We start from the raw sequence: 26,406 nt of genomic DNA, 5'->3' as shown, positions 1-26,406 counted from the left end.
TATAGTTTGTACATCTCTTTGGGCCCCTTTCAAGTCGTGGGGGCCCTTAGAGTCTTAACTTTCCTCCCCGTGTGGCGCCTCTGCTGAGGGTGTAGTGTCGAGCTGCCACCGCTAGAGGGCAGAAAACCGGAGTTGGCTCGTGCGCCGCCCCTGATGGAGGAGGGCCATCACGCCAATTTTTCTCAGCTTCTTTGTACGTTTGACAGAACAGAGATAAGACACGAGCGGCCACGCTGCTCTGACTCACACACCATCACACACCGCGTGGCTGAGCCTGGCTGAACCCCGGAGCTCTCCCGGACTGCGGCGGACACAGAGAGGCGAATCCTCCGGGTGAGGAAGAAGAAGAAGAAGAAGAGGAAGAGGAGGAAGAAATAAGCCTGCGATGTCTGCCATAAAGAAGAGAAACTCCAACTCGTCTGCAGACAGGGAGGACGACAAGACGGTGACCGAGAGGATGCTAACCACCGTCTCCAGCCCGGTGCGGACACCGGCCGGCGATGCGAAGAGTGTCCCCGCAGAGGGAGGGGAGGACGGGGTCGCCCTGAAGAGGACCATCACCCTGATGAACGGCGTGGCGATCATCGTGGGCACCATCATCGGCTCGGGCATCTTCGTCACCCCGACCGGCGTGGTGAGGGAGGCCGGCTCTGTGGGTCTGTCCCTCATCGTGTGGGCGGTGTGCGGTGTCTTCTCCACCGTGGGAGCCCTCTGCTACGCGGAGCTGGGTACCACCATCACCAAGTCCGGGGGGGACTACGCCTACATCCTGGAGGTGTACGGCTCCCTGCCGGCCTTCCTCAAGCTCTGGATCGAGCTGCTCATCATCCGGCCGTCCTCACAGTACATCGTCGCCTACGTATTCGCCACTTACCTCCTCAAGCCCATCTTCCCGGTGTGCGCGGTGCCGGAAGAGGGTGCCAAGCTGGTCGCCTGCCTCTGCATCCGTGAGTATCCCGAGTCGAGCCGGGCCGAGCCGGGCCATGCTTCATGATGCAACGTTTGTGTTTAATGTCACAGCACTTCCTGTTTTCACCTGAAATCACCTGTGTTTCACCTCAAGCCTCACACACACACACACACACACACACACACACACACACAGCTGCACTTCAAGGAGCACGTGGAGCTCCATAGTTCCGCATCTCTCGCGCTCGCTCACACGTACAGTTTAGATTTTACATTGTTTATAATGTAGTTTTTTTTTAAATTATTGTTTTTTTTCCCTGATTTTATATTTTATTTTTGTTTGGATTTAGTTTTATTTTGTTTGAATTGAGGAAACTTACAACATGTGAAGAGTAGAGGACATTATGTCCACGCGCGCGCGCAGCGTCAGTGTTTGTAGTGAAAAAACGACACGTTGTTACATCAGCCCCACTGAGGATCCTCGGGTTTTATTAAAGCATTTCATCACAGGTTTTATTGCAACTAAACAATATTAAATTAAATCTATCCCTTTGTTGTAATTTAGTACATTTTCTGTGAGTTAAGACGCGATCAATTATTTGTATAACACCTTTCATGTACAAGACAATTTAAAGTGCTTTACATGAAACATTAAAAGAATTACAGAAAAAAAAGCATAAAATAAAACAAATAACAGAATCCCAGTAAAATCATAAATTATATTAGAAATACGTTACTGTGCAGATGTGCAGAAAAGAAATGTTTTAATCTGGATTTAAAAGTTTCTACCTTTGGTGAACGTTTAATCTCCAGATACTTATATTTACACCAAACAAGGTACACAGGTAGCCTAATGGTTATTAAATATCTTCCTTTTAAATATATACAGAAAGAAAGTATCGAGATTGGGAGAAAATATATCCATACTAAACTGTAAACAAAACAATTCCAGTTATGTCAGAATAAATCATTGAAAAAAAAAGCTTAGTTTTTATAGTTAATTTATTTATTTAAAGCTTCAAATGGTGGGTTTTAATGCAGTGTGACGTAATGACAGACGAACGTGACGTGAACTTATTTAGTCTGTAATCTCTAAATTGCAGATCTGCATTCCTGGAAATGTTTGTACACGTTCAGCGAACATCTCCAGTTTCAACATAATTCACAAACACACACACTCCGCTCGCACCTCGTCTTAGACTCTTAACGAGATTATTCTGGATTATTTGCTGCTTCAGCCTGTTTGCACCAGTCTCTGCTCCTATTGGTGCGTTTGAATAGCATACACACACACACACACACACACCTCAAACACTCCATTTATGTGTGAATGCACATGACATTGCATATGTGTGTGTATTAATATGTGTGTGTGTGTGTGGTGCCAGTTTATAACTCTGGTACCTAATCTTCAGACTGACCAAAGGCTAAATCCTGACTGGGACCACATGACAGAGCTGAGGAGCAAGAGGCTCAGTTGTGTGTGTGTGTGTGTGTGTGTGTGTGTGTGTGTGTGTGTGTGTGTGTGTGTGTGTGTGTGTGTGTGTGTGTGTGTACAGGGAGGTGATCAACATCTCCTCACTAATTGGTCCGTTTGTTTATTTTTCTGCAGGTTATCGTTCTGCTTGATCCATGTCTTTGGAAATTTAAATCGTGTGTGTGTGTGTGTGTGTGTGTGTGTGTGTGTGTGTGTGTGTGTGTGTGTGTGTGCATGCTAAAATATGAGTGTGAATTTGTTTAGCAGGTGTGTGTTTTGGACCCTCTACTGTACGCAGCCTTTGTCTTGGACCGTCTTACACAGAGTCTCATTGTGCAGCTTGGACTTTCTGTCGCGGCACCAACCTGATTTAGGGGCTTTGAAGAGACCTTGCTGTTTTAGTTAATCACTTTTAATGGAGTCCGGGGTTTTGGGCCTCTTCAGGAACGCTGTGAGTGTGTGTGTAAGTGCTGGGGGGGGGGGGGGGGTACCAGCACTGTATGTATGCTTTTGGACAGGCAAATGGGTGCAGTGGGGTGGCTTTTATTCTCCCAAGAATTTGTTTTTCATCTCTGGGAATTCTCCTGCAGCTCACACTGTGCTGTGAGAAATGCAGGCACACACTGTCTCTGACGGTCACCAGGGGAGACGGCTTGAAGGCAAAATGAGCCGTTTATTCAGCTATTTACAATTGCACACGGGCTCCTCTACGTGTCGGAGAAGACCAAACAAAAGATCCACTTCTCTAACACACAATGTGCCGCTGGAGAAGTCACTAAATGCCACCTGGGGGGGGGGGGTTGCCTGCAAAAACATTTCCAGCAGAGGAGTGTTGAAAAGATCGATTCAGCAATTCTGAAGTGAATTTCATATTAATTCCTAAAGATCGATTATTTTTAAAGAAATTTTTACCCTGGTGACTTTTAATCTTTTTGCCACATTATTGAATTCATGCATGCGCTCTTCATGTGAGGACTTTAAAACAATCAACCGTGCATCGGGCACTAGCATTGTTGGCCAAGCCCCGGCTTTGAAAACGCCCGAAACGTTTTAAGGCTGAGATCTGGAAACATTTTCAACTCAGAAAAGACAACCAAAAAGGACGAACTCAACAAAAGCGACGCGATTTGCGGAAATATGACAAACCTAAGGAACCACTTGTTGAGACATCACCAAGATCTCATGTCTAAGCCGTCCAACAGATGAAAGTCAAGCAAACTTTACAACTACCGGCCAATTCTGCATGTTTTCTCCAAATAACAGGCGATTGCGGGCTTCATGTGTAAGGATATGCTCCCGTATTTTCTCGTTGAAAATGAAGGCTTCAGGCAGCTAATGACGGTTGCGGAACCGCACTACATTACGGTGTCTTGCAAACATCTCTCTGCAGAAGTCCTTCCAAACATTCACCAAAAATGTGAAAATGATTTTTCAGTCATTTTGAGAAGGGGACTGCTCCTTACAGCCATCTTTCACTTCCATTACTTCATTAATTTGCTGTTGAATGTCAATATGATACGAGTATTCATATGTTCCATATAACAACACAGTCATGTAAATAAAATAAAATAATACCGACCTAAAACCACATTAGATAGAACAAATCAGATCCAATTGTGATAATCAATTCTAAATTTTCAGAATCGGAATCGAATCAATTCTTGAAATTTGAATCGATACCCAGCCCTAATTTCCAGTGTAAGAGACAAAGAGGGGTCAATAAATGACAAGTGGCGGATTTTTTCTTTCATATGAAGCATTAGGAATATGCGAGGAAATCACAAGCTAGGAGATCCTTTGTTTCACAATGTCGAACGCTGCAATGAATGCAATTTATTTATAACGTACTTTAAAAACAACAACGTTGAACAAAGTGCCACATTGTGGGGGTTAAAACTAAAAACAGAATAAATAACGCACAAGAGGACAATTAAAATGTGAAATACTACACCTAAAAGTAAAATAATTACAATCAGATAAAAGACAATCAATAAAACCAGATGAACAAGTTGGTCTTCGGTGAAGATTTAAACACAGATATGGAGGAGGCCGGTCTAATTTATCATTCCATAGTTTAGGTAACGGAGACAGAGACACATCAGGTGTCTGAAGTCAAGGCAGAGTTTGGGGGTCTCTGGTGTGACTGGTGACAGAAACAGAACCAGTAACACCTCCGAATGTTTTGATGGTGATCGTTACGCGTCTCTGTGTTTCGTGTCCGTCTCTTCCTCCAGTCTTGCTGACGTTTGTGAACTGCTACAGCGTGAAGGCGGCCACCAGAGTGCAGGACTTCTTCGCTGCAGCCAAGCTTCTGGCGCTCGGACTCATCATCATCATTGGCTTTGTTAAGATTGGCCAAGGTAGGACACACACACACACACACACACACACACATATGCACCTATGAAGATTTCTTTGCCATCATCCTAAAGCAACTCCAGTCCTCGAGGACCAGCATCCTGCAGCTTTTTGTTGTTTCCCTCCTCCAACACGGCTGATTCAATTTAAATGGATCCAGCAGCTTCTTGTCAGCCTATTTATTAATTTCAGTCAGGTGTATTGGAGCAGGGAGACAACAAAAACCTGCAGGAAACCGACCCTCAAGGACCGGAGTCTGACACCTGTGACTTAAAGGGTCTCATCGACTCGCCCGCCAAAGGTTGAGAAGCAAAAATCAGACAGGAATGAAACATAAGCTCAACAATCACATGGATCTATGGAATGCCATTTAGGACAACACTGAATAAAATAATTAAAAGAATAAATACAGATGATTGTGTTTCTGCAAATTTTAAATAAAAACCAAAAGCATCTTAAAAATCTCATGTCATGTTTAAATGAATGTAAAATATGAGGCTGAATGTCAATAATTAGATGAGTTTAACTTAATATGATAGAAATATATGAAAAAACTGCAGTGAAAAAGTTTTGAGCCAGAATGTATTTCTTCATAGAAAACCAAGCACAGGACATAAGTCCAGTGATTTATTGAAACAAAAACTGAATTAGTAAATTTCTAACAAACTTTAATGTCAGTATTTAGTCCGAACTCTCTCAGACACAGTCACATTTCATGTCATTTACCAGGTTTTTGGAAGAACTTTCCGGAGCGCTACTTTTGATGTTTCTGCTCAGTTCTCTGTCCAGATGTTCCCACACTGTTTAAATCATGTGAAGGTCTGGACTCTGGATCCGGCCCTCCATCAGACCTGCTGCTGATTTTCAGTCCAGCTTCTGCGTAATGTGGCGTACCTCAGCCTTTTTTCCCTGCTTCCCTTCCATACGAATGACCTCTTGACAACCATGTTTCCATGGAGACCATTTCTGATGAGGCTTCAGCCAACATCTTTGGTATTATTTGAAAAACCAACTAAAATATGGACAAAGTGCTGAAAGATGCCGTTTGTTTTACTGACTTGTCTCCGCATTTGTTCCTCCGTTTACGTTCAGTGTTAATTAGCTTAGCAAACACAAAACAATCTGAAAATGCTTCAAGTGGAGATTGGAGCAGAAATGATATGTTTTTTATATTATTATATATAAATTATATGATGACTAAAATCCAAAACTTTTGGAAAAACCTTCAGGAAGTCCGGAAAACTACTGGTAGAAAAGTGACTGATTTCACTAAAATGTCACATCTCAATACTTAAATGAGCCTTTTTTTTTTCTTTAACGGTTCCCTGAGACAGAAGGTTCTTACTTTTATTCTGAGGCTCCTTCCAGCTGCTTACATAATCACACAACCTCCATCACTGATGGGGAATCTGTAAATTAGATTATGTGGTGGATGTAAGGCGTGTTTCGCCTGCAAAAAGCTGAATTACTCTGGTTTATATGTAGAAACTTGTTTCTCCCGAAGCCACTGTAAAGCAGACCTGAAGGCAACAGATTTAACATATTTGTGTCACAGAGAAAGTTGGTTTTACAGACACTTTGGCATCTTTAAAGACCCCAGTTTGTAGTTCTTACGACAGGTCTCTCTGGGATATACCCCACAACCTTTTCGGAGCAGGAGAGTAACATTGTGGAGTTGGGCCGAACACTCATTACGGCCACGTTGTGAAGTGCAGCCAGAGACGAGAGGAGACGCACAATGGCTCCGATGTCGAACACAGACCATTTTTATTTGGAAATGTGCTCATTAGCTGCTGCACAAAAAGAAGAAAAAAAAAAAAGCAAGCAGCTTGTGTCCAGTTCGGTCAAATCCATCAGAACAGTGGAAGTGTGTTGGTATGAATGAACCGGGGCCATCGGGTCCTGCCCTCTGCAGGGAGGCTTTGCAACCGGCTGGTTCATTAGTTCAGTGGGTTCATGTCACAGGACAGGAGGACTCCGTTCAGTCCTATGATGTGTCCTGCTCCAAAAAACTCAAATGCATGGATCCAATATATAGCCTATAAGGATCTACACAATGACTCTTTTATTTGAGTTAAGTGTGTTGGAGCAGGGAAACATTTAAAACCTGCAGGACTGCAGCCATCGTAGGACTGAAGTGAGTAACATGGTCACAGGAAATACTGGTGACATAAAAGCCTTCTGCTCCGTCGGTGGAAAGACTTTCCAGCAGGCGATGCAGGTTTACACCCTCGCTGCTGCTGTGTGTGTGTTTGCTGCCCAGCCCAGGTGTTGTCCTCCATCCGTCAGCTGCCAAACTCTTCTGGGAAAATGCAATCTGGTGAATTAAATCTGAGCTAAATCAGGGTTGTAGCAGTGGAGACGAAACATTGAGGAGGAAGGTCAACAAGCAGGATGAAGCGAATCCAGACAAACAGAAGGTCTGTTTTGTCTTCTTTCCTTCGCTGCAAACAGATTTTTGCTTTCTCTGCTTTCTGCAGAGCTGAGCTTCTGAGCCCAAACATGACCTCTTGCACTGTGAACCAACACCCGATATGAACTTTAGCCACACTGTAAGGTTCAGCAGTTTAACTCGAGCTGCAACAGCAGACGCTTAACTTTGCCAAGCCATCTGAATTCAAGCAGGATGGAAACATGACGCTGATTAAACCAGTTGGTATTAAAGAGTTGTTTTGTGATTTACCGGCCCATTAGAAGAAAAAAGTCATTTTAAATTGAGATAAAGTGGAGGCAAAAGCAGGGAATGGTTTGGACTGGACGGCGCTGGACGTGATTCATGCACGCCCCTCCACAGTTGCCGTCACAATGTCAAATTCTTCCAGCAGAATTTCAATTAACCTCTGCATGTTCATTCAGAAGTAGGTCAACTGTTTGTTTTCAGTTATTTATAACAGAAAAAAACAAGAAAGAGGAAAAATAAAGATGCAGCAAACATTTCCGGCAAGTTGACAAGACAAAGCCGAGGCCAGATTTCATCCTGCAGGAGACACAGGAACAAAGCATGGCTTATGAAACGTCACATCGCCTGTTTGTGTGGAGGTGGGAAGTCACAGGTCTCCGATCAGCTGACTGGTGGGCACGCAGGGCCTCAACGGGGAGGTAGAATTGTTCAGACGGGGAGCAGAAATGGAGGTCAAGAGGGAGGGGAGGTGAGGAGGAAGGAGGCTTTTGCTCTGGTGAATGAGCGACCAGGGAATCAGAGGAGAAATGTAAACAGGTGTTGTCCCATGTGATAAACAGCTGGTGTGTTTCCGTCAGCAGCTTTTAAGGCGAAATATCACATCAGAACTGTTGATGGAAGTGGGAAAATGAAAAGGAACGCCTTGTTTTACCTTGTTGGAAGATGGGAAAGAACCGCCTCCTCAGAATAAACAATGGCGTTGAGCATAACATGACATAAAAAACAAATGATTGTGTTTGTCCAACCAAAACTAAGCTTTTAAATCGATGGAAACCTCTCGGTGGGACCAACCAAACCACACCAGAGCATCCAGATACTGCAGCTGGAGACCGAATCAGTGGGTTGAGTTGCTCCACACATGCTCCAAAGTCCCACCTTCCTGCTGTAAAATTCTTTAAGTCACATTTACTACATCCACGTTCCCATTAAAGCTCCAGCAAGTTGCAGCAGAAGTTACGAGTGGAACGTCTCCCTTTAAGACTGCGTAGCTGACTTTTCTGCCTTCTGTGAAGCATTTATTTACTCTGCTTTTCGGGGATCCGTACCCTGATGGAGCGAATGGTGTAATACCACTGGAAACCATGGGGGCAGTGTTGAGCAGTTTGCTGACCTGAGAACCGAACAAAGAAGAAGAAGCTTCTGCGATGTATTTGCTATCCGCACAGACCACAGCTGTCTACTGCGCCGCTCATTTTTATGTCTCTTTATCATTTTTTGTGAGAATATTATGATAAAAGGGATAAAATATTATGATAAAATATTGCTGACAAAAGGGATGCTTGAAAGTATGAAGGTTACAGATGCACCTGTTCACATATGTAAAGAGTATTTTATAGGGCTGGGAAAATTGAATAAAAAAATTGAGTATCAGGATTTTTTGCTCCACAATTTTAAAATTTATTTTCTTGTTAAAAAATAATTTTTTTTTTTGTTAAAAAATTATCATTTTTTTCAAATATATAAAATAATCCATTATAACATTTTAGTCATTATTGTTTTTATTGAACTTTTTACTTGTTTTCTTGGGCGTTACAGCAGCAGAATGATGGTCTGACTACTGTGTTGTTTTTTTCTAATTGAAATCAAGAAAAATGACGAGCAAAAAGTTTTCTACTATTTAGCCTCTTTTAAGTAAAAAAAAAAAGCCATTTTTTTCTGACCTATGACAATAACAACCAGAAATGGCCAGAAGTCCTCCAGCTTTTTTGCTCCACATCACAAAATAAGCAACATAATTCCAGCTGTGCTCCTCAGGGATTTATCTAAAACTTTTGCTAATCTTTATTTGATCCACTTGAACTAATTAAATAACATGCTTGAGCTCAAGTCCCCTCCCCAGGAAATATTTTCACCTTTCATTTGAAAGCAGATGATAATCCGCCATATGGTCAAAAGCAAACTTCTCTAGTTTAACACCTGTTTTGGTTGATCACAGGAACATGACGGTTAATGCTACTCATTTGTAGTCTTAGTCCTTTCTTAAGTGCTACTTCTGTTATGTGTGTTTTAAATCTTTACTGCTTGCCTTTGTCATTGTGCAGTCACTAATAACTGTTTACTGTATCATAGCCACAGCTGTGTCTATATCAACACACCAGCTTCTGTAGCGCTCCCTCCTGATTGGCTGTTGGAGTGTGCCCTAAATGTGCAAACAGTGAGACCTAAATTTAGTAGAATAAATCAGACATGATCCACGCTGACACTTAGATAATCGTGTCAAGCTTAGGAATGTAGATTTCCTAACAGCAGAAGTATTTCTGTTTGTATGTCAGTGGATCTCCGAGGTCAGAGTCTGCCAGTTTTTCAGATCAGAGAAGAGCGTAGTCACATTAGCTCTTGCTTTCTCAATCTGACAGACACCCACACTGTCTGGAAATGAAGCGCTCGGATCACGCCTCATCACGTCACGCCTCGTTTAACTGCAGGCTTCGCATGTGCTGTTCCTGTTCCCACTGCTTCATAGCAACAGGTTTTATTTACTGTAAACTGCAAGAACAGAGTTACATGTCGATGCTGATGTTTTCTCAGGTCATGTTACTGCGACTTGAAGAGATGCTGGAGTCTTTTTTTCAGATTTGGATCCTCCATTCATTTATCTCAGACTTTAGATATTAAACTAATCCATGTTACGTTACTGCCTTTAACTGACTGGTGTCTAAACCAGAATGTTATTTCAGTCAGGCGTGATACTCAACATGTTAGCCGAAGATTTCTGGTTAAACTTGGCTAAGTGCGCATAAAGAGGTTTATTATTTTAACATTTGTTTATCACTTTATTTCTTCATGTGCATATTTCTTTAAATCAAAATTTTCTAACATAAAAAATTATACATGAATAAAAGTAAATAAATAAATAGATAAAAAATTTTTTTTAAATGAAATAAAATTTAATTAAATTGGATCAAATAAAATAAATTTAGAAATTAAATTAAATAGTTAATTTTAATTAAAACATCACATTCATTGAATTAAATCATTGTATACATTCAATTGAAAGATGAATTTAAATTAAATGAAATGTTACAATTGTAATTTCTCAAATAACTTATTAAAATCCTTACCTCACTTTCACACTTCCAATATAAACTGTCCATCACTTTGATTCAAATCAATGTTATAGGCCTAATAGTATTTGTCTATTTCTATATTATGAGAAATTAATTAATATTTTTAACTAATTACTAGAAAATGAAGCCTTTTCACCTGATCAGTGCATATTATCAGAAATCTGTTGTTTCTGTTCCATATTTGTCATTAGGTATTAACAAAACCTTGGCTTTTAAATTTAGTCCATTTTTTGTGTAAATGACTTTTCCACATGTCCCAGCTTGGTATTATTATTTTATAAGGTCAGATAAATAAATTGAGGAAAACTTCAGTGTTGTGACTGAATCTCACCAGCGAGAGGAAGGAATTTTTATTCTGATTGAACCTGAGGGCTTGACACCTGCAACATGTCACCAGTTTAATTCAGCAGAAGGGTTTCTTGACCAGTGAGGTAGACACTAATAACGAGAGGTAACAACAGAAGAAAAATCCAGATCACTTCCAAAATGTACTGGATACAACTTTGATCAAGGTACATCCTCAGAAAACGTACCAGAACATAAACTACCTCCATGGTGGAGGTCATAAAATAAAGGAAGATGGAAGCTGGTTCAAGAATAAAAGCTTTATCATAAAACTATATATTGTCCACTACAGCTTTGGTGACACTAATTCTGTGCAACCGCCAGTTTAAAAAAAAAAACACATTTATTGTTGGGGAATAAATTTTTACTGCTGAATTCCAGGCAATCACATACTGGACTCAATGAATGCAGTTCCCTCACCTCGGAGTCTAAAGGAAGGGTGGGAGCCGGTACTGGGGATGAGTCAGACCTCACTACCATGAAAAGTTGTAAAGGTTAGAAACTAGTCAGGCGTTTCATTGATTTTCAACTTCACAAAAGCTCCGTGATGAGAAATAAGTTTGACAAGTCAAGACATGGGTTAACAGAACCTGAGGTGGTGAGCAATCACATGCATCTGAGCACGTCAGGCATCTGAGGTGGATTTATTAACACAACATCCTTTGCAGATAAATTTCAGCATTCAAGAAACTTGTTTTTGGCAGGGAAAGCAAACAATGCAACATATAAAATTAGACAAATGCATTCAAATTTAATTTTTTTTTTTTTATCTTGACTAAAACTCATAACATTTGTATACATTCAATGACCACTTTCCACTGTGTTAGGAAGCCCATAAAGAGCACATTTACATCATCATTTATGTAAACATCTGCTTTAATTTGGTTTGATTTAAAATCCCACCTTGAAACAAATTTTCTAATTGAAGTGCCCCATATTTACGGCTAATTCAGCATCCATCCTGCGTCCTGTTTCTTCTCTGAGCTCTCTCCTGCGAGTGAAAGTCAGTCTGATGTTGACTCTTGTCTTTCACCATCTTCCATTCATTCCTTTCTTTCTTTTCATCTGTTCCTCTGATGATGTACTCTTGATTTTATATTTTATGATTTAGCATGTGTGTGGATTCAGAAAGGGCCAGTGTGTTGATATCCAGTTACTAGCATGTGATGTGGTGCTTTAATGCAAAGGGATATGCTGGGATGGTAAACAAAGGTAGTTAGGTTCCGTTTTTCAGCCTTGGGATGTCTTGGTGATGCTGATCTTGATAACAATATTAAAATAAATTGCACAAATGACCGCTCTAGGCTCCTGTAAATCAGTGCATCAGCATCCCTGATCTGTTACAACAGAATTTAAGAGTATTTTAATGTAAATGTTTTGGAACTGGGGCATCAACCTGGTAAAACAGCAATAACACATCCGTCTGAGAACACGGCGTGTTGCGAGACTCTCTGTCCAACAGATGGTATAGTTCCAGTGTTTCCCACGCTGTGCGTTGGCTTAGGCCTAACCCTCGCTGTACCAACACCCCCAGAGCTGTTGGTTTAAGAAACATCACCATGTCTGAGAATGTACACGGATGTTGAGCAGAGCAGGAATGTGTCACGAACCACAAACCAGGAAAATCCTGGAGGTCAGGGAAACCAGGCTGGGATCAGAATCTCGTAAATCCCAACCACTGCAGCTAATACTTTAAACCCTGACCTTACGTCTTGCATACACAAAGTTTTACAGTTAGTTTACATGTAAAACATTTTTTATTGATCTTGATTTAATCTGGAAAATCCTCTACAAATCCTCTCTCTCATACAGGCGGCAGGGTGGCCGGGCTCTCCCGTAGAGATAGGGTGAGGAGCTTGGTCATCCGGGAGGAGATCTGCCGCTGCTCCTCCGCATCGGTAAGAATCAGTTGAGGTGGCTCGGGCATCTGGTCAGGATGCCTCCTGGACCTCCCTGGTGGGGGGGTTCTGGGCACGTCCCTCTGGGAGGAGACCCCGGGGAAGACCCAGGACACGCTGGAGGGATTATATCTCTTGGCTGGCCTGGGAACGCCTCGGGATCCCCCCGCAGAGTTGGCAAATGTGGCTGGGGAGAGGGAAGTCTGGGTTTCCCTGCTTAGGCTGCTGCCCCGGCGACCCGACCCCGGGTAAGCGGCAGAAAATGGATGGATGGATGGATGGATCCTCTACTGAGATAAAAAATATCCCTTTTACAAGCAGTGCAATTAAATTGCTACAAACACACAACACACATCCAAACCAACTAAGGTCTTAAAATTAAAGTAAACATAAAAAATGAACATATATATATATATATATATATATATATATATATATATATATATATATATATATATATATATATATATATATATATATATATATATATATATATATAAAAAACAGAAAAATCTCCAAATCAAACCGATGTAACTCCCCCAAATCATCTAACATTGAAATGCATCAAATAGGACCAGGTCAAGTTTCAAGTAAATTTTTAGCATCTTAAAAGTCACAAACATGCGAAGTTTGAGTTGTTTAAAAAACCTTTACACACGTTTGAAATGTTTCAAACATTTTGTTAAACCATTAAAATAATATACTGGTTATAGGCAAGTTAAAAGTTAAAAAAATAAGAGTCTTTGGAGCTTCCAAAAGACATGTAATGCAAAAACAGATGTTTGAAAGGACAAAAAATATCTTTATTTACTCAGATCTCTACAATATGTACAGGTAGACTTATAGTTATGCATACAAGTTGAAACCATTATCTGTACTGTTATTCGTATCCTTTATGTAACTTTATATTCTTTATTCATATTTCCTGTTATCTCTATTTTATCCAATGCCTCTCCCTCCTGTCTTCTCTTTGCTCCTGTTGCGCCGTAAATTTCCCCACTGTGGGACAAATAAAGGAATCTTGGAATAGAGATGGACGGCTTAAAGTTTTGACCCAGGAAGTGAAGAATTTACTCCATTCAAGTTTAAATGAACTGAAAGGATCCTTTAAACAAGGGATTCAAGCTCAACTTTTCTTTGGGTGTCTCAGTCCTTCCTAACTCCACTAACCCTGCCGTTCCTCTTTGCAAGGAGGCAAATCAAACCTGAATAGTACTCCTTCATCCCTCTAGGGGTTTTTTTGGGTTTTGTGTTGAGCAAACACCCATTATTACGTTAATTACATACTCTACATCAGCGGTTCTCAACCTTTTTGCAACACAGTACCCCTTGTAAAATGTTTTTTCAGCCACGTACCCCCTAACCACTGCAAAGTATTTTTGGTTAAGAATAAACATGAAATATAGCACTTTGTCATTTGTGTGTTTTATTAACTTTAACCATTCAAAACAATGGCAATTGTTTTGCACATCTCTACTACGCTTCAACCAAGACTCCGTTGTTTGCGTTGTCAAGGCGACAGTGACTGACGGATACGATTTGGCTTGTTACGTGCGGTTCACGTCAGAATGTGGGATTTTGGGAGGAATGAAATGGTGTAAATCTAAACGTAAATTTAGTTTATGAATGTACACTTACTTTTATTAAAATATATTAAATATTTATACAATATTATATTTATATTTTTTTTATTTAAGGATGTTATAAAGAAAACTTAAAAGATGTATGTTTTCAAAAAATTTCATGTACCCCCTGGAGTACCTTGAAGTATATTTGAGATACAGTGCTCTACATGATCCACATCTCAGGCATGCTGCTTACACAGAAAGACACTGCATAGTTTTCTGGTCTCAATCCATTTTTCATTTTTTCCCAGGTGATACAGATGAACTTCTCCCAGAGAATTCCTTCAAAGGATCCAAATATGAATTTGGTAGCATCGGCCTGGCGCTCTACAGCGGTCTGTTTGCCTATGGCGGCTGGTGAGTCAGCACATTACCTTCAGATACGTAATCACACTTTCTGGATGGAATTGGTAATTTATTCACCTGTAAACAATGGTTTTGTTGCATTTTTTTTAAAAAGGAAAAAGCAGATAACTTAGTTTAAAAGCCTTTAATTTAATTGTGTACTTGTTTTGTAACTTCATTATGTCTAATTTTTATGTAATCTTCCAGGAATTACTTGAATTTCGTCACAGAGGAGATGATCGAGCCTTACAAGTGAGCTGCCATGTTTTGCTTTATGTATTTGCAGAGGAGTGAGCAAAGTTGTGCATTTTGTGATGGTTTGTTTGTCTTCCTCAGAAATCTTCCTCGAGCCATCATCATCTCTCTGCCCATCGTAACAGCCGTGTATGTTCTCACCAACCTGGCGTATTTCACCACGCTCTCCCCCGACCAGATGCTTGGCTCGGAGGCTGTTGCCGTGGTGAGTGAATACGCTTACAAAAAGCTTTTAATGGTCTTTCTGTTAGAGTAAATATCAGAAACAGAATCGGTTTGGTTGTGGGTGTGTTCACACTGGTGCTGTTTGGTCCACAAACTTCGCATCTCTTCCACGGACTCGTGTAAACAATCGAAGAAAGGAACTCTTCAGATCGCTTGCAGTGTGAAAGCAAACAAACAATGCACAGAACATGCTGAATATCTTGTTTAGTCTCCTGCTGCTGGACAGATTCTGATGAAAACAAATAGGTTAAAGTAAAAACACAAACGCAAAAACTGCATTAGCTAGATTTTCCTCCAAATATTTTTTTACATGTGCTGAATAAGCCAATTTTGGTTCTTTCTAATCCATTAGCTGGAATCTCTTCTTCATCCTGCTTTTTTCTACTTGGTCAGTGGTCATGTTGGGCCATATTGCCCCCTAACGAGCCGCTTTTGTAACAGCATTACGTTTTTCAGGTTTTATGGTCTGGATGAGTGATATCGGATATAAAAGCAAACCAAACCAAAAGAACGTTTAAAATTTCTCAGAATCCTCCAATTAAAGAGACCTGTTTCTGAGCTCCCTCCAGTCAGTAAAAGTCAGTCCTATGTTGACTCAGCAAGACAGCTCCAAAGACATTTTTGCGTTAATAGTGAGTTGTTTTTTTTCGTATTGTTTTTATCCATCAACAGAAACATAGATACAATATTGACACGTCTTAAAGCCTGGTATAGAATTTTTGTGTTTTCTCACGTACAGATAAGGTACGTCCGTTTCAAACATTGCCATATGTTGCCAACCTTCATACATCCATGTGTCCTTTATGTTGCCATGGTTATTAAATCAATTCATCCACTAGAGGGCATTAATAAGTTCACTTCTGCGTTCTGACGTGAAGTTCGGGGAATGGTTGGTGGCAGTAAAACAACTCTACAAAGGTTTTTGCAATTACCATCCACACACTCAGCCTTTCTGCGAAAGCTCCTGACATCCCTACAGATGTTGTCCTCCTCATTCTCTTTTTCTTCTCTCTGAACGTCTTCTTCTTCTCTGGTTTGTAATTTTCACTGGTCGCATGTTAGCTTCACTGCTGACATCGTCTGTCCGTTCGCGTGTCCGTCTGTGTATCAGTCTTCTGCATGGAGCATAAGTTGGCTTTTATTCAGCCACCATCCTGCATCCTGTCTCTTCTCTGAGACCTTTCCAGCCAACAAAAATCAGTCTGATGTCCAGTCTTATCTCATTGACTGTAGGGCTGCAACAATTACTCGGGTAACTCGAGAAATCCGAGTACAAAAACTGAGACTCCATTTAATTAATCCATTTAACTAATAGATACTTTGGACATCTTTACAGTCAGTCCTTCTTTCTATGTGAATTCTTCTTTTAAATCTTTTAAAAGGCAGAAATTCATGATTGGTTGAGAATTTTTTCTCCACACATTGAGCGTGTGCACAAAGGCATTGGTTGCACCAAAGTATCACATTTTCCTCATACATTAGGTACTAACAACACATGCAACAGCTTCACAATTATAAATTTATAGATTTACTTTGGTTGAGTTTCTAGTAATTGTTTTACAAATTAGAATAAAAAAATATAATCGTTAAGAGTACTCGATTACTCGTAAAAATATCGATTCCAGAAGTAGTCGATAAATGCAGCTCTAATTCGCTGTCACTGTCTCTTTCTTCTCCTCTCTCCTTCCGATGATGCGTTCTTGCATTTTTCTGCTAAATCAGCCTTTGAATCAGCCAGTGTGCTGAGTTCTAGTTAATGTCGTGTGATACGGTGAAACACAGCTGTCATGTGACGCTGTGGGATGAAGAGTGGTTTCTCAGCCTCAGGACGCTGCAGGGGAACGGAGGTTCTGGGAATGTGCAGAATAAATATCAACGTGGCATCAAAGCCACTTGGAAGCAAAAGCTTTAAGGTTGGAAAGTTGTGTATCTCTACTTTTAAAACCAAACAGCTGCATATTGAGACGATTTTTACATGAAATATTTAATGTCCTTCATGCGGTTTCCTTCTTACCATCTTTCCTGCAGTCCCGTTGCTCTTGCATTCAGTAAAGTCTATTTTTCCCCATTTTTCCTCAGCTTTAGTTTCCTACAGTTGTAATTTGTGTCAGCTTTGATGTAGATTCCTTCATTATTCAGCATGATTGAATAATGACTTGAGAGCCGCCGCAGAGTTGGAAAATCCAGTTTTCTCTATTCTTTTGATGACTTTTTTTTTGCCATGTGTTGATAATACCTTGGCTATGCGATCGTATCTTTCCTTTCCATAGGTTATTTCAGAATATTTACTGATCATGCATGTGTGTTTTACAGGACTTTGGAAACCACTACCTGGGCCCCATGGCGTGGATCATCCCCGTGTTTGTAGGCCTTTCCTGTTTTGGATCAGTTAATGGCTCTTTGTTCACGTCATCCAGGTAACACACACACACACACACACACACACACACTCAGTGCAAAAACACTTTTACAGTTAAAAAAAAAATCGGCTTTAGGACAAGAAGAACTAAAGAAAACCTGCTGAATCTTTCAATGCAGCCGTCATCCATGTTCTTGTGTATCTTCTCTCTCAGGTTGTTCTTTGTGGGTTCCCGTGAGGGTCACCTGCCCAGCCTGCTGTCCATGATCCACCCAACTCTCCTGACCCCGCTCCCCTCACTTATATTCACTGTGTGTAATCTCTTTTATTTGTTAAGTGTCAATGAATTAAACCTTAGCCCATGAATCTCCACTAGATTGGTGCCTCCTGATGCATTTACAAATATTTCTGTGTAATTGTGATCGATTTCCAAACCCTTTAATGATCTGTGGAGGTTTTAGCTCCAATAACCAGTCGACTGGTGTTGTCTGGTCTGGTCTGGACGTTGCCTGTGTTGAAAAGAATTAAGATTCTACATCCATTTTTCCATTAGAAATGAACCAAAAACATAGAAATGGCTCGGAGTTTTAAGGCTTAAAAGTAATTCTGCACCTGAAATCTTCATGTCAGAGTTTATTGTTTCTCAGTCTTCACACACCTCCTGCTCTTCTCTGTCCAGTGCTTGATGACGCTGCTCTACGCCTTCTCAAACGACATCTTCTCCGTCATAAACTTCTTCAGCTTCTTCAACTGGCTCTGCATCGCCATGGCAATCATCGGAATGATGTGGCTCCGTTATAAGAAGCCCGATCTGGAAAGACCGATCAAAGTGAGTCTACCTTGTTGGAGTTAACAATCGGGACAGACATGGGGCCGACACGACGCTACAAAGATCCATTCAGTGCCTCTCGCTGGAAAAGGGCCTGATTGCAGATTACAGAGGAGAAGCTGGATGCTCGTCAGCTGGTGTCGATGCCCGCTGGGTAGTTTTGTGTGTGTGTACTTGTAGTACTCATGTTCTGAGAACTATTTGCTCACCGTCTTCCAGACAAGAAGCACATTTTCCTTCTCTTATAGCTACATTTTTAGACTGGAACGCTCGTTAAAGGTTTGGGGTGTTGTAATATCTAAGTTAAAGTCAGCTCAAAGCCCTCTGAGGTAACAGAAATGTTTGAGCGTGCTCTGTGCCTCCTGACTGAACCGGTCGCTGCAGGACTCCCCGACGCACAAGAGACTCTTGTGTAGTTTTGTGTGGATGTGAGTGTGTGATTTTTACAGTGTGTGTCCCTCGTTAGGGCCGGTTGGCCACTCCGACTCCACTGCTGGCACAGAGCTGTGCTGTTGGCGAATCGAAGAGGCAGACGGATGTATTGGTGTGTGTGTGTGTGAGTGTGTGAGCGCTGCCACAGTAGTGACACTGTCTCTGCTGATCTTCATCTCTTTCCTCTTCCTCTCCCACCCTATTTCTTACTCTTTTCTGTGACTGTCACATTCCTGCTGCTCAACAGATCTGCAGCAGGCCGTCACCCAGACACCGAGCATCAGCACGAGCTGATTGACGACGGCTTCGGTTTACATTCAGCTGAGATGTGGATGCCTGAAGGTTGTTTACTGTATGAATGGTGACACTCCAGTCGTCTCCTGCGCTAAAAGCCTCCATTCTCCTGAGAGGACTTTGTCCCAGAAACACAACCCAACCACATCCCGTCTCGCTGTAATCCAGCCGACGGCAGCAGTCTGCGATGCTGACAGCAGCAAACGCGTTTTAATCATGTTTAAGCACGTTTTAGTTCTCTTTATATAGCAGCAGTGTCAACCTGCAGTCCTCGAGGGCCAGTGTCGTTTCCCTGCACCAACACATCGGATTCATATCAAACAGATCCAACAAACTCTTCTCAACCTATTTGTTCATTTCAGCCAAGTGTGTTGGAGCAGGGAGACAACTAAACCTGCGTGATAGTGAATGAATGAGGCCTGACTCACCGTTCAAAATGGGACGCTGGCTTCTGTGTGCACATGTTGAAACGTGATTCCCTTACAGACTGCATATTACATAATGCAGGACTATTCAACTTGCTCCCACGAACGCCGCGGTTCTGCATGTGTATAAAATATCCCCACGACAGCACACCTGACTCAAGTTAATGAGTCGTTGTTCAGAACTTCATTGGCTGTTGGATCCATTTAATTTATGTCAGATGTGTTGAAGCAGGGATACACTGGAAATCTGCGGCCCTCATGGGACCGAGTTAAATAGTTTTGACATGATGGATGGAGCTCCTGGAACTTCATCGATGAGCTCGCTGACTAATGCTTCTTGGACTTCAGAAGGGATTGGCAAGTGATGCAGCTGAGTGAGACGAAACAAAGGACTTTGTTCATTTGGTTGTAGACATGTTTATATTCGCTTAAACACTGTGCTGATGGGAAGTTGATTGCTTTTGCACTGAGCAGTAGAAGTAAAACAGTAGCTTGGAGGCGTAAATTAAAAAACAGACTGAACGTGGTTCAGAAAGGCAACTCTGCGGCTGCTTCCATGTGAGACGCATTTATTCCTGACTGCTAAATACCTGGAGCCTCCAAGTGCTATCACTTATATTGTCAACAATTTCTCAGGATCGATGTGTGTAACTGCGAGGTAAATTGTGATGGACAGCTTATTACAGGGGAACTCAATGAGCGCCACGATCCAGACGATTTTCCAACTATCCCGGCTCCAACACAGCTGACTCAAAGTGATGAGTTTATGTGCAGAACCAGATTTATTTAATTTGATTCAGGTGTGTTGAAGCAGGAATACAGAGAAACCCTGGTGGATTGTGGCCCTCCCAGGACCATTGGCAAGCATCTTTTTGAATCAACAAGCTGCCAACAAGAAGTCGTTTTTCTCGTCTATCTCAACCCAGCAGGAGTGATTGAGCTGATTTTCAGAAATCTTTCTCTGTAATCTTATCTCTGGAATAAAAAGATGTTGGGGAGCTCCTCCCTGTGTCTGATGACTTGTTCACGCTTGGTATTAAGCCTGAGCTCCTCACTACAGGTTAACATCCTGCTGCCAGTCAGTTTCGTGCTGGCCTGCTTCTTCCTCATCATTGTGTCTATCTGGAAGACTCCCAAGGAGTGCGCCATTGGCTTCGGCATCATCGCCACCGGAGTCCCCGTCTACCTGATCGGCGTGCGGTGGCAGAACAAACCCAAGTGGCTGCTGAATGGAATCTGTAAGTGCAACATATGTCTCTTCTAGGTTTCTAGAAGTTGACTGACCTTTTTTTCTTTTCAAATTTAATTTATTTAATTTGCCTTGAAATTTGCCTTGAAACACTAAGACATTAAATGTTTTTCATGTCCGAAACAAGCGGAAACCTCCGGTGGTTAAAAGTGAAGCCTATGCAGAAGTGCCAGAAATTGCAGTTCCCCCGTCACCCACTAGGGGCTCCAAAAACAGAGCAAATCTCCGTAGACTCTCATGTTAAAAACAACTTTACAGCAGAAATAAACATGTTTACAGTCTAAAATCCATTTTAGGTCTAATGGGTCAGGTTTACCTTCATGAAAACAGTGGGGGAATAGGGGGGAATTTTTTTCTAACTCGCCCGTTTAAAAGTAATTTAATCTAAAAATTTTGCATATTTAGGGGCGTGTCCTTTTGATTGACAGGTACCTGATACCCTGCTGTAAGAAGGCAGAGTTTAGCACAACGGTGGTTTTTAGACGGCTTTAGCTTTAGCCCGCTCACCACTGTTAGCTGGTTAGCTCCGGTTAGCCTTGAGTTAGCTCTGTTAGCTCTTAGCTACAGGCAGATTTAATACCTAGAATTTAATAGATATCAATCATCCACCGCACATTCACAGCCCCCCTCTCAGCTCTACCTCTTTGCTTATTTTGTATTTTCCGGGAGAGATGGCGTGCTTAATGCTGCCAAGATGGCGATCGTAGGAATCGCCCAATGAGCTTCAATTCAGCTCCTCAGAAACCTACGAGTGACGTCACAGCGTCCATCTTTTTAATAACAAAGATGGACGCTTTGTTATGGTTTATTCACATTTTAATTCCGATCTATTTAATTCCTCTGTCATGTAAACGCTCGTTACCTTGTCCTGTCCCGATGACGCGCGTTGTTTTACCTCCCGTGTTTGGTGGTCTATCTTTCTTCTCCTTCTCAGTTGCTTTGAAAAGTGAAGTAGTATGCTCGTGTTGAGCGGCTACTTCACATTTATAATAAAAATAAATAAACTGGTACTTATTATGTAGTTTTTACAAGTTACGACTAAAAAGACGAGAAGCAGGGAGACAACTTTGTTTATTTCCGGTATACGTCATTCGTCACGTGCACCCTGTCCAATCAGAACCCTTCCCAACCCGCCGCTCTATAGAGGAATTAAGTAAGGACGTGTTTCATTTAAACGTTCATTTGGAATTATTATTTTCACGTAAACTCGTAGGAGAATACGTTAATTCTGAATTATTAATTCTGAATTAAAAACATCATGTAACCTAAGCCATTGTGTGTCTGTTGCAGTTTCCACCACGGCCATGTGCCAGAAGGTGATGGAGGTGGTGCCGCAGGAGTCCTAAAAGCACCCCCCCTCCCTACGGCTGTTGCCTCAGCCAGCGGCCAATCAGATTCCACCGACTGTGACTCCTGGGCTCTGACATCATAACTGATGATCTGATGATGCTTGACCTCCGTTAACCTCTCTCACCCCCCCCCCCCCCCCCCCCCCCCCCAAACACACCCACACACACACAGACACACTCTCACCCTGTCTGAAGGATGCTGATAAGGACTTGACCAACATTTTCCACGTCACTGAAGTGTTTTGGTTTTATAATGCCGAGTGTTTGTTGTTATTGTTGTTTATATTGTTGCTGTTTTTACAGCCTGTTTTTTTTTTTCCATTTTTTATGTGAACAATCAGCTTTTTCTCTCGAAAAGCTGGAACGAAGCAGGACTGAGGTATTTGCAAGGATGTGCGTTCAGTTTTTCGCGTGGTAGCTCGTTGCTGTGGCGAACTGGTCACTGCGATGCTCATGCCTTCGTGCAGCTCGTGCTTGTGGGCTCATACAGATTAGAGGAAGGCTTTTGTGTGTTAGATGTGGTCCAATTATACTGACTCGTTGCTGCATTTCACATTCCTGTTGTTTTACATCCATCTGACCAACCTCTCCCGTGTTTCTCCCGTCGTACGGGGACGTGTGATGAAACTGCACCGCTTTCAGGCGGTCGTGTTGTCGGAGGGACCGAGGAGCCGACACCCAGTGGAGGAAAAGTTTTAGCTGAAGCTTAAAGTGGGTCAGAATGTGCCGCGTTTCTGCTGTTTGTGGTTTTTTTTTAGGTCATTGATCACATTTTGACGGTGATAATCAATAAGTCAGCTTTCTGAGCCGCGGCTTGCACAGCTGTACCTCCACCACACCCAGACGGTGTTTCAGATCACCATGACGACCTTAGAGCAGAGCAGTCTGTGTGTGTGTGTGTGTGTGTGTGTGTGTGACTCTGAGTTGTAAACAGAATAAGTTGTTTTTTCCACTTTGTTCACGGCGTTTTCTTGCATTTTAGGATCCTTCGCGTAGCTGGAGGTGGGACAAAAGTCTGAGGATTACACTTCTCAGTTTGTACATCCTCCATTCCTTTATTTTCCCTCCCACCTGAGAAGAAGCCAAACGGAGAGATGAGTCGGGAATTTGGTTTATTCCTCAGAGATGTCACTTCAAAAGATGCCAATTAAATACGACAGCCGTCTGCTGTGTTACGTGATGTCAGATAAGCGATGAAAATGCTTACGACACTTTATGCGTTTATGAACTTAGACACCTTAGCAGCTCCTCCTGCCTTTCGGGCAGCGAGACAGCCTGGAGACGAGGATGAGGAGGCACAAATCAGAGTAATGAGAAGAGCTTAGTGGGGAGAAACGTGTGGGAAGAGTTGTTGTTTCTCTGCCTTTCTGAGGAGAAAGTGTTTCATTAGAGAAGAAGCAGATTTCAGATGACAAAATGATCTGCTAGTTGTTATTTCTCTTTGTTACGTTTTTATTGTTTTTTTTTTGTCTTCACACACTGTTATGACAAAAAAAAAAGTTTAGTTCTGTTTCATTAACATCGACGACCCTCCTGGCAATGGACCAAAAGTGCGTCACCATGGCAACAGACAGGATGGGTTAATGTGTATGTTATTTTAGAGGTAGAGCCTTTCTAACACTCCAGCCATCGCAAGAGCTGATGGGAAAACTAACCCGGATGAGACTGTAGAAAGTTTATTTATTTATTTTTAGACAAATTTTATGTTTATTGTCATTAGTCTTTTATTTGTTTACAGTGGTTTTTTTTTTTTTTTAATGTTTTACAATAAATTTTGAGGGTTTTTGTTCCACACTTGTGTTTTTTGTTTTGTTTTATCACCATTTCCTCTTGAGTTTTCATTTTTTTATATCAAATTTAAAGTTCAGACAAAAAAACAGAAAAAAAATCATCTTCAGTTCATTTATCTACCTGTGCAGCACTTTATGGTCTTTTAGCTCATTGTTTTGTTTTTATTTGTTTTGAAATGTCATTCATTTGCTTCACACTGATCGTTTGGATCAAATAAAACGACCGATAGCTAAAGAAAACCTGGCGGACGTGTGATGGCGGGAAATGTAACGATTTCTGAGCTTCCGATCTACTGGAGGAATAAATAGTTTATGTTGCCCCCTAGTGGTCAGATAAATGAATGAACAACTCGGGAAACTGACAGAATACGAAAGAAGTCCTGATCAAGAACAAACCAAGAAGAAAGAAATCACTAAATATACATTTTAACAAAAAATCTGAAAAGAATTCAAGAATTGACATGCTAACACACCTCACTGATGAAATTTATGATAATTCGTCATTAATCATTTACTTTGTGGTTTATTAGATCCAGAAGTTAAACAACATGAAGCTTGTTGCATTTTTTTTTGACAGAATTAGAGTAATAATGTGCGGCTCTAAAAAAAGCAGAGCAACCTGTTTGCTTTTAGAGACCAGGAACAGGTCTTATCCTGGTTATCTGAACCAGCGGTTCTTCAGGAGAAACCAGGGCGCTGTGGCAGGTTCAACAGCTGATCCAGTGTGCTGAACATCATCTGCTACTAAAGATCCAATTATCTGAGAAAATAAGAGAACTGGCACGACTCCACCAGTACGATCAGTCACCTGGATACCTACATGGCCACATGTACAGAGGATTGGTTTCCTCTGTTTAATCTAAACTTTGTATTTGATTTTAAAACCTGGATGAGACTCAGATATTAATGCTGAATACAGTAACCAATGAATAAGTTCAGTATATTTGTAGTAAGTTACAAAAAAATTCATGTCATGACTCATCAGCGTAACTTGACACAAGTCCAGTTAAACCCAGTTAAGGCTATTTAGTCCTCATCTTTATTATAATCATTTTAATCCATCAGTAATATTTCCTTTTATTCCCGTTCAATTCATTTATCATGATGCATTACAAATGTAAAATGATCTGGACCGCTGGCAGAGGGGGTTGGGGGCTGGAGTCTGGTCCAGTTTATTACAATCCAGTTTAATCTGGGTATAACATCAGTGTATCGAAATGAAGCCAGTTCATTATTAGTGAATTTTCCTAAATTTAAAATCAGTCCAATTCATCATATTCCAATTAAATCCTGTAATCCTATTCTTTCCAGTCGTCTTAATCCACTTCAGTTCATATTGGTAATTCAATTCAGTCAAGTTCATTTCAGCCAACTTTGATGCAGTTATCTGGTTTAGTAATAAAAGTCAATCTCAGGCCGATTCTCTCAATCCAATTCATTTAAATCCAATTTGATCCAATTTTGAGAATATACTGGATTCATTCAAGTCCAGTTCAGTTCAGATTAATCTGGTTCAGTTCGTTTCAGTGCAATTTGATACAGTTTGTAATCCATTGTTGCCATTTTTAATGCAATTCAATTCATTTTTGTCCATTTAGATCCAGTTATGTTAAATCTTTATTAGATCAAATCCATTATAACAAAACTCAGTCCGATGTATCCTGTCAGCAACCCGCCAGCCTGGAGTCCTTTCTACATCAGACCAGCGGTTTACCTTCACCCGGCGGTCTTCTTAAGAAACACGCGTGACCTCTTTCATGTAACAGCCAAAGACTTCCTGTGACAAAGTTTTGCATGTTTGAGATTTTATTTCTAACCCAACTTAGCATTTAAGTTTTCCTTTAAGTTGTGACACCTAAAGCTAAAAAGTATTTTTAAAAACTTTTAAATGCTAAATGTTTTCTGTAAAACAGTCGCGCTCAGCCTCTAAATCAGAGAAGCTTTGGTCACAACCCCGGTGAATTACTACCCTGTCTCTGCTAGTTACTTTTATTAAAACCAAAAACTAAAACTAGCAGATAATATGTCCTGAAATCATCCGTTTTCTCTTCTGCTTTCTGATTAGGAGTCGCAGGAAGCTGGAGCCTGTCCCAGTAATCACTGGGCTAGAATCTGGGTACACCACACACACACACACACACACACACACACACACACACACACACACACACACACACACACACACACACACACTCTCTCTCACTCCTAGGGACAATGTAGAGTAGCCAGTTAACGTAACATGCATGTGTTTGGATGGTGGGAGGAAGCCACAAATCTCCAAACAGACATGTAACAAACCCAAAAGCACATTTTTCTTCATCCTCCAGGAGCTTAACGTCACAAACGACTGATTCTTCTGTAACATTTGTTAGATTTCTGTGGTCTTATGGTGCCTGAATACTGGATCTAGCGGTTTGTTAGCAGCATTCAGCCTGCTGAGTGTGTACTTATGTTTTTGTGTACTTGTGGCCCAGTGTACGACCCACGCTCGCTC

General features: G+C 41.3%; 1 protein-coding gene across 1 annotated transcript; it reads left to right on the top strand.

The window, feature by feature from the left end:
* Positions 1-380: 380 nt before the first annotated feature.
* Positions 381-22,179, top strand: slc7a5 (solute carrier family 7 member 5). Its single transcript, XM_079247994.1, has 10 exons — positions 381-947; positions 4,621-4,746; positions 14,612-14,717; positions 14,913-14,957; positions 15,042-15,165; positions 17,499-17,602; positions 17,759-17,855; positions 18,224-18,373; positions 20,585-20,762; positions 22,064-22,179. The coding sequence occupies exons 1-10, from the start codon at positions 386-388 to the stop codon at positions 22,117-22,119; spliced, it is 1,548 nt and encodes a 515-aa protein (XP_079104120.1). The 5' UTR covers positions 381-385; the 3' UTR covers positions 22,120-22,179.
* The last annotated feature ends 4,227 nt before the right edge of the window (positions 22,180-26,406 follow it).

The sequence above is a fragment of the Telmatherina bonti genome (genome assembly GCF_933228915.1).
Source record: "Telmatherina bonti genome assembly, chromosome: 2".
NCBI classification, from domain to species: Eukaryota; Metazoa; Chordata; class Actinopteri; order Atheriniformes; family Telmatherinidae; genus Telmatherina; species Telmatherina bonti.
The sequence above is the reverse complement of the archived record's forward strand: the minus strand, read 5'-3'. Positions and strand labels throughout refer to the sequence as shown.

What these genes read in the sequence shown, in the direction of transcription:
- slc7a5 (XM_079247994.1), top strand. Translation starts at nt 386, where the DNA reads ATGTCTGCCATAAAGAAGAGAAACTCCAACTCGTCTGCAGACAGGGAG. An exon ending in CTTTGTTAAGATTGGCCAAG is followed by an intron (nt 4,747 to 14,611) that starts GTAGGACACACA and finishes ATTTTTTCCCAG; the next exon opens with GTGATACAGATGAACTTCTC. An exon ending in GCTCGGAGGCTGTTGCCGTG is followed by an intron (nt 15,166 to 17,498) that starts GTGAGTGAATAC and finishes TGTGTTTTACAG; the next exon opens with GACTTTGGAAACCACTACCT.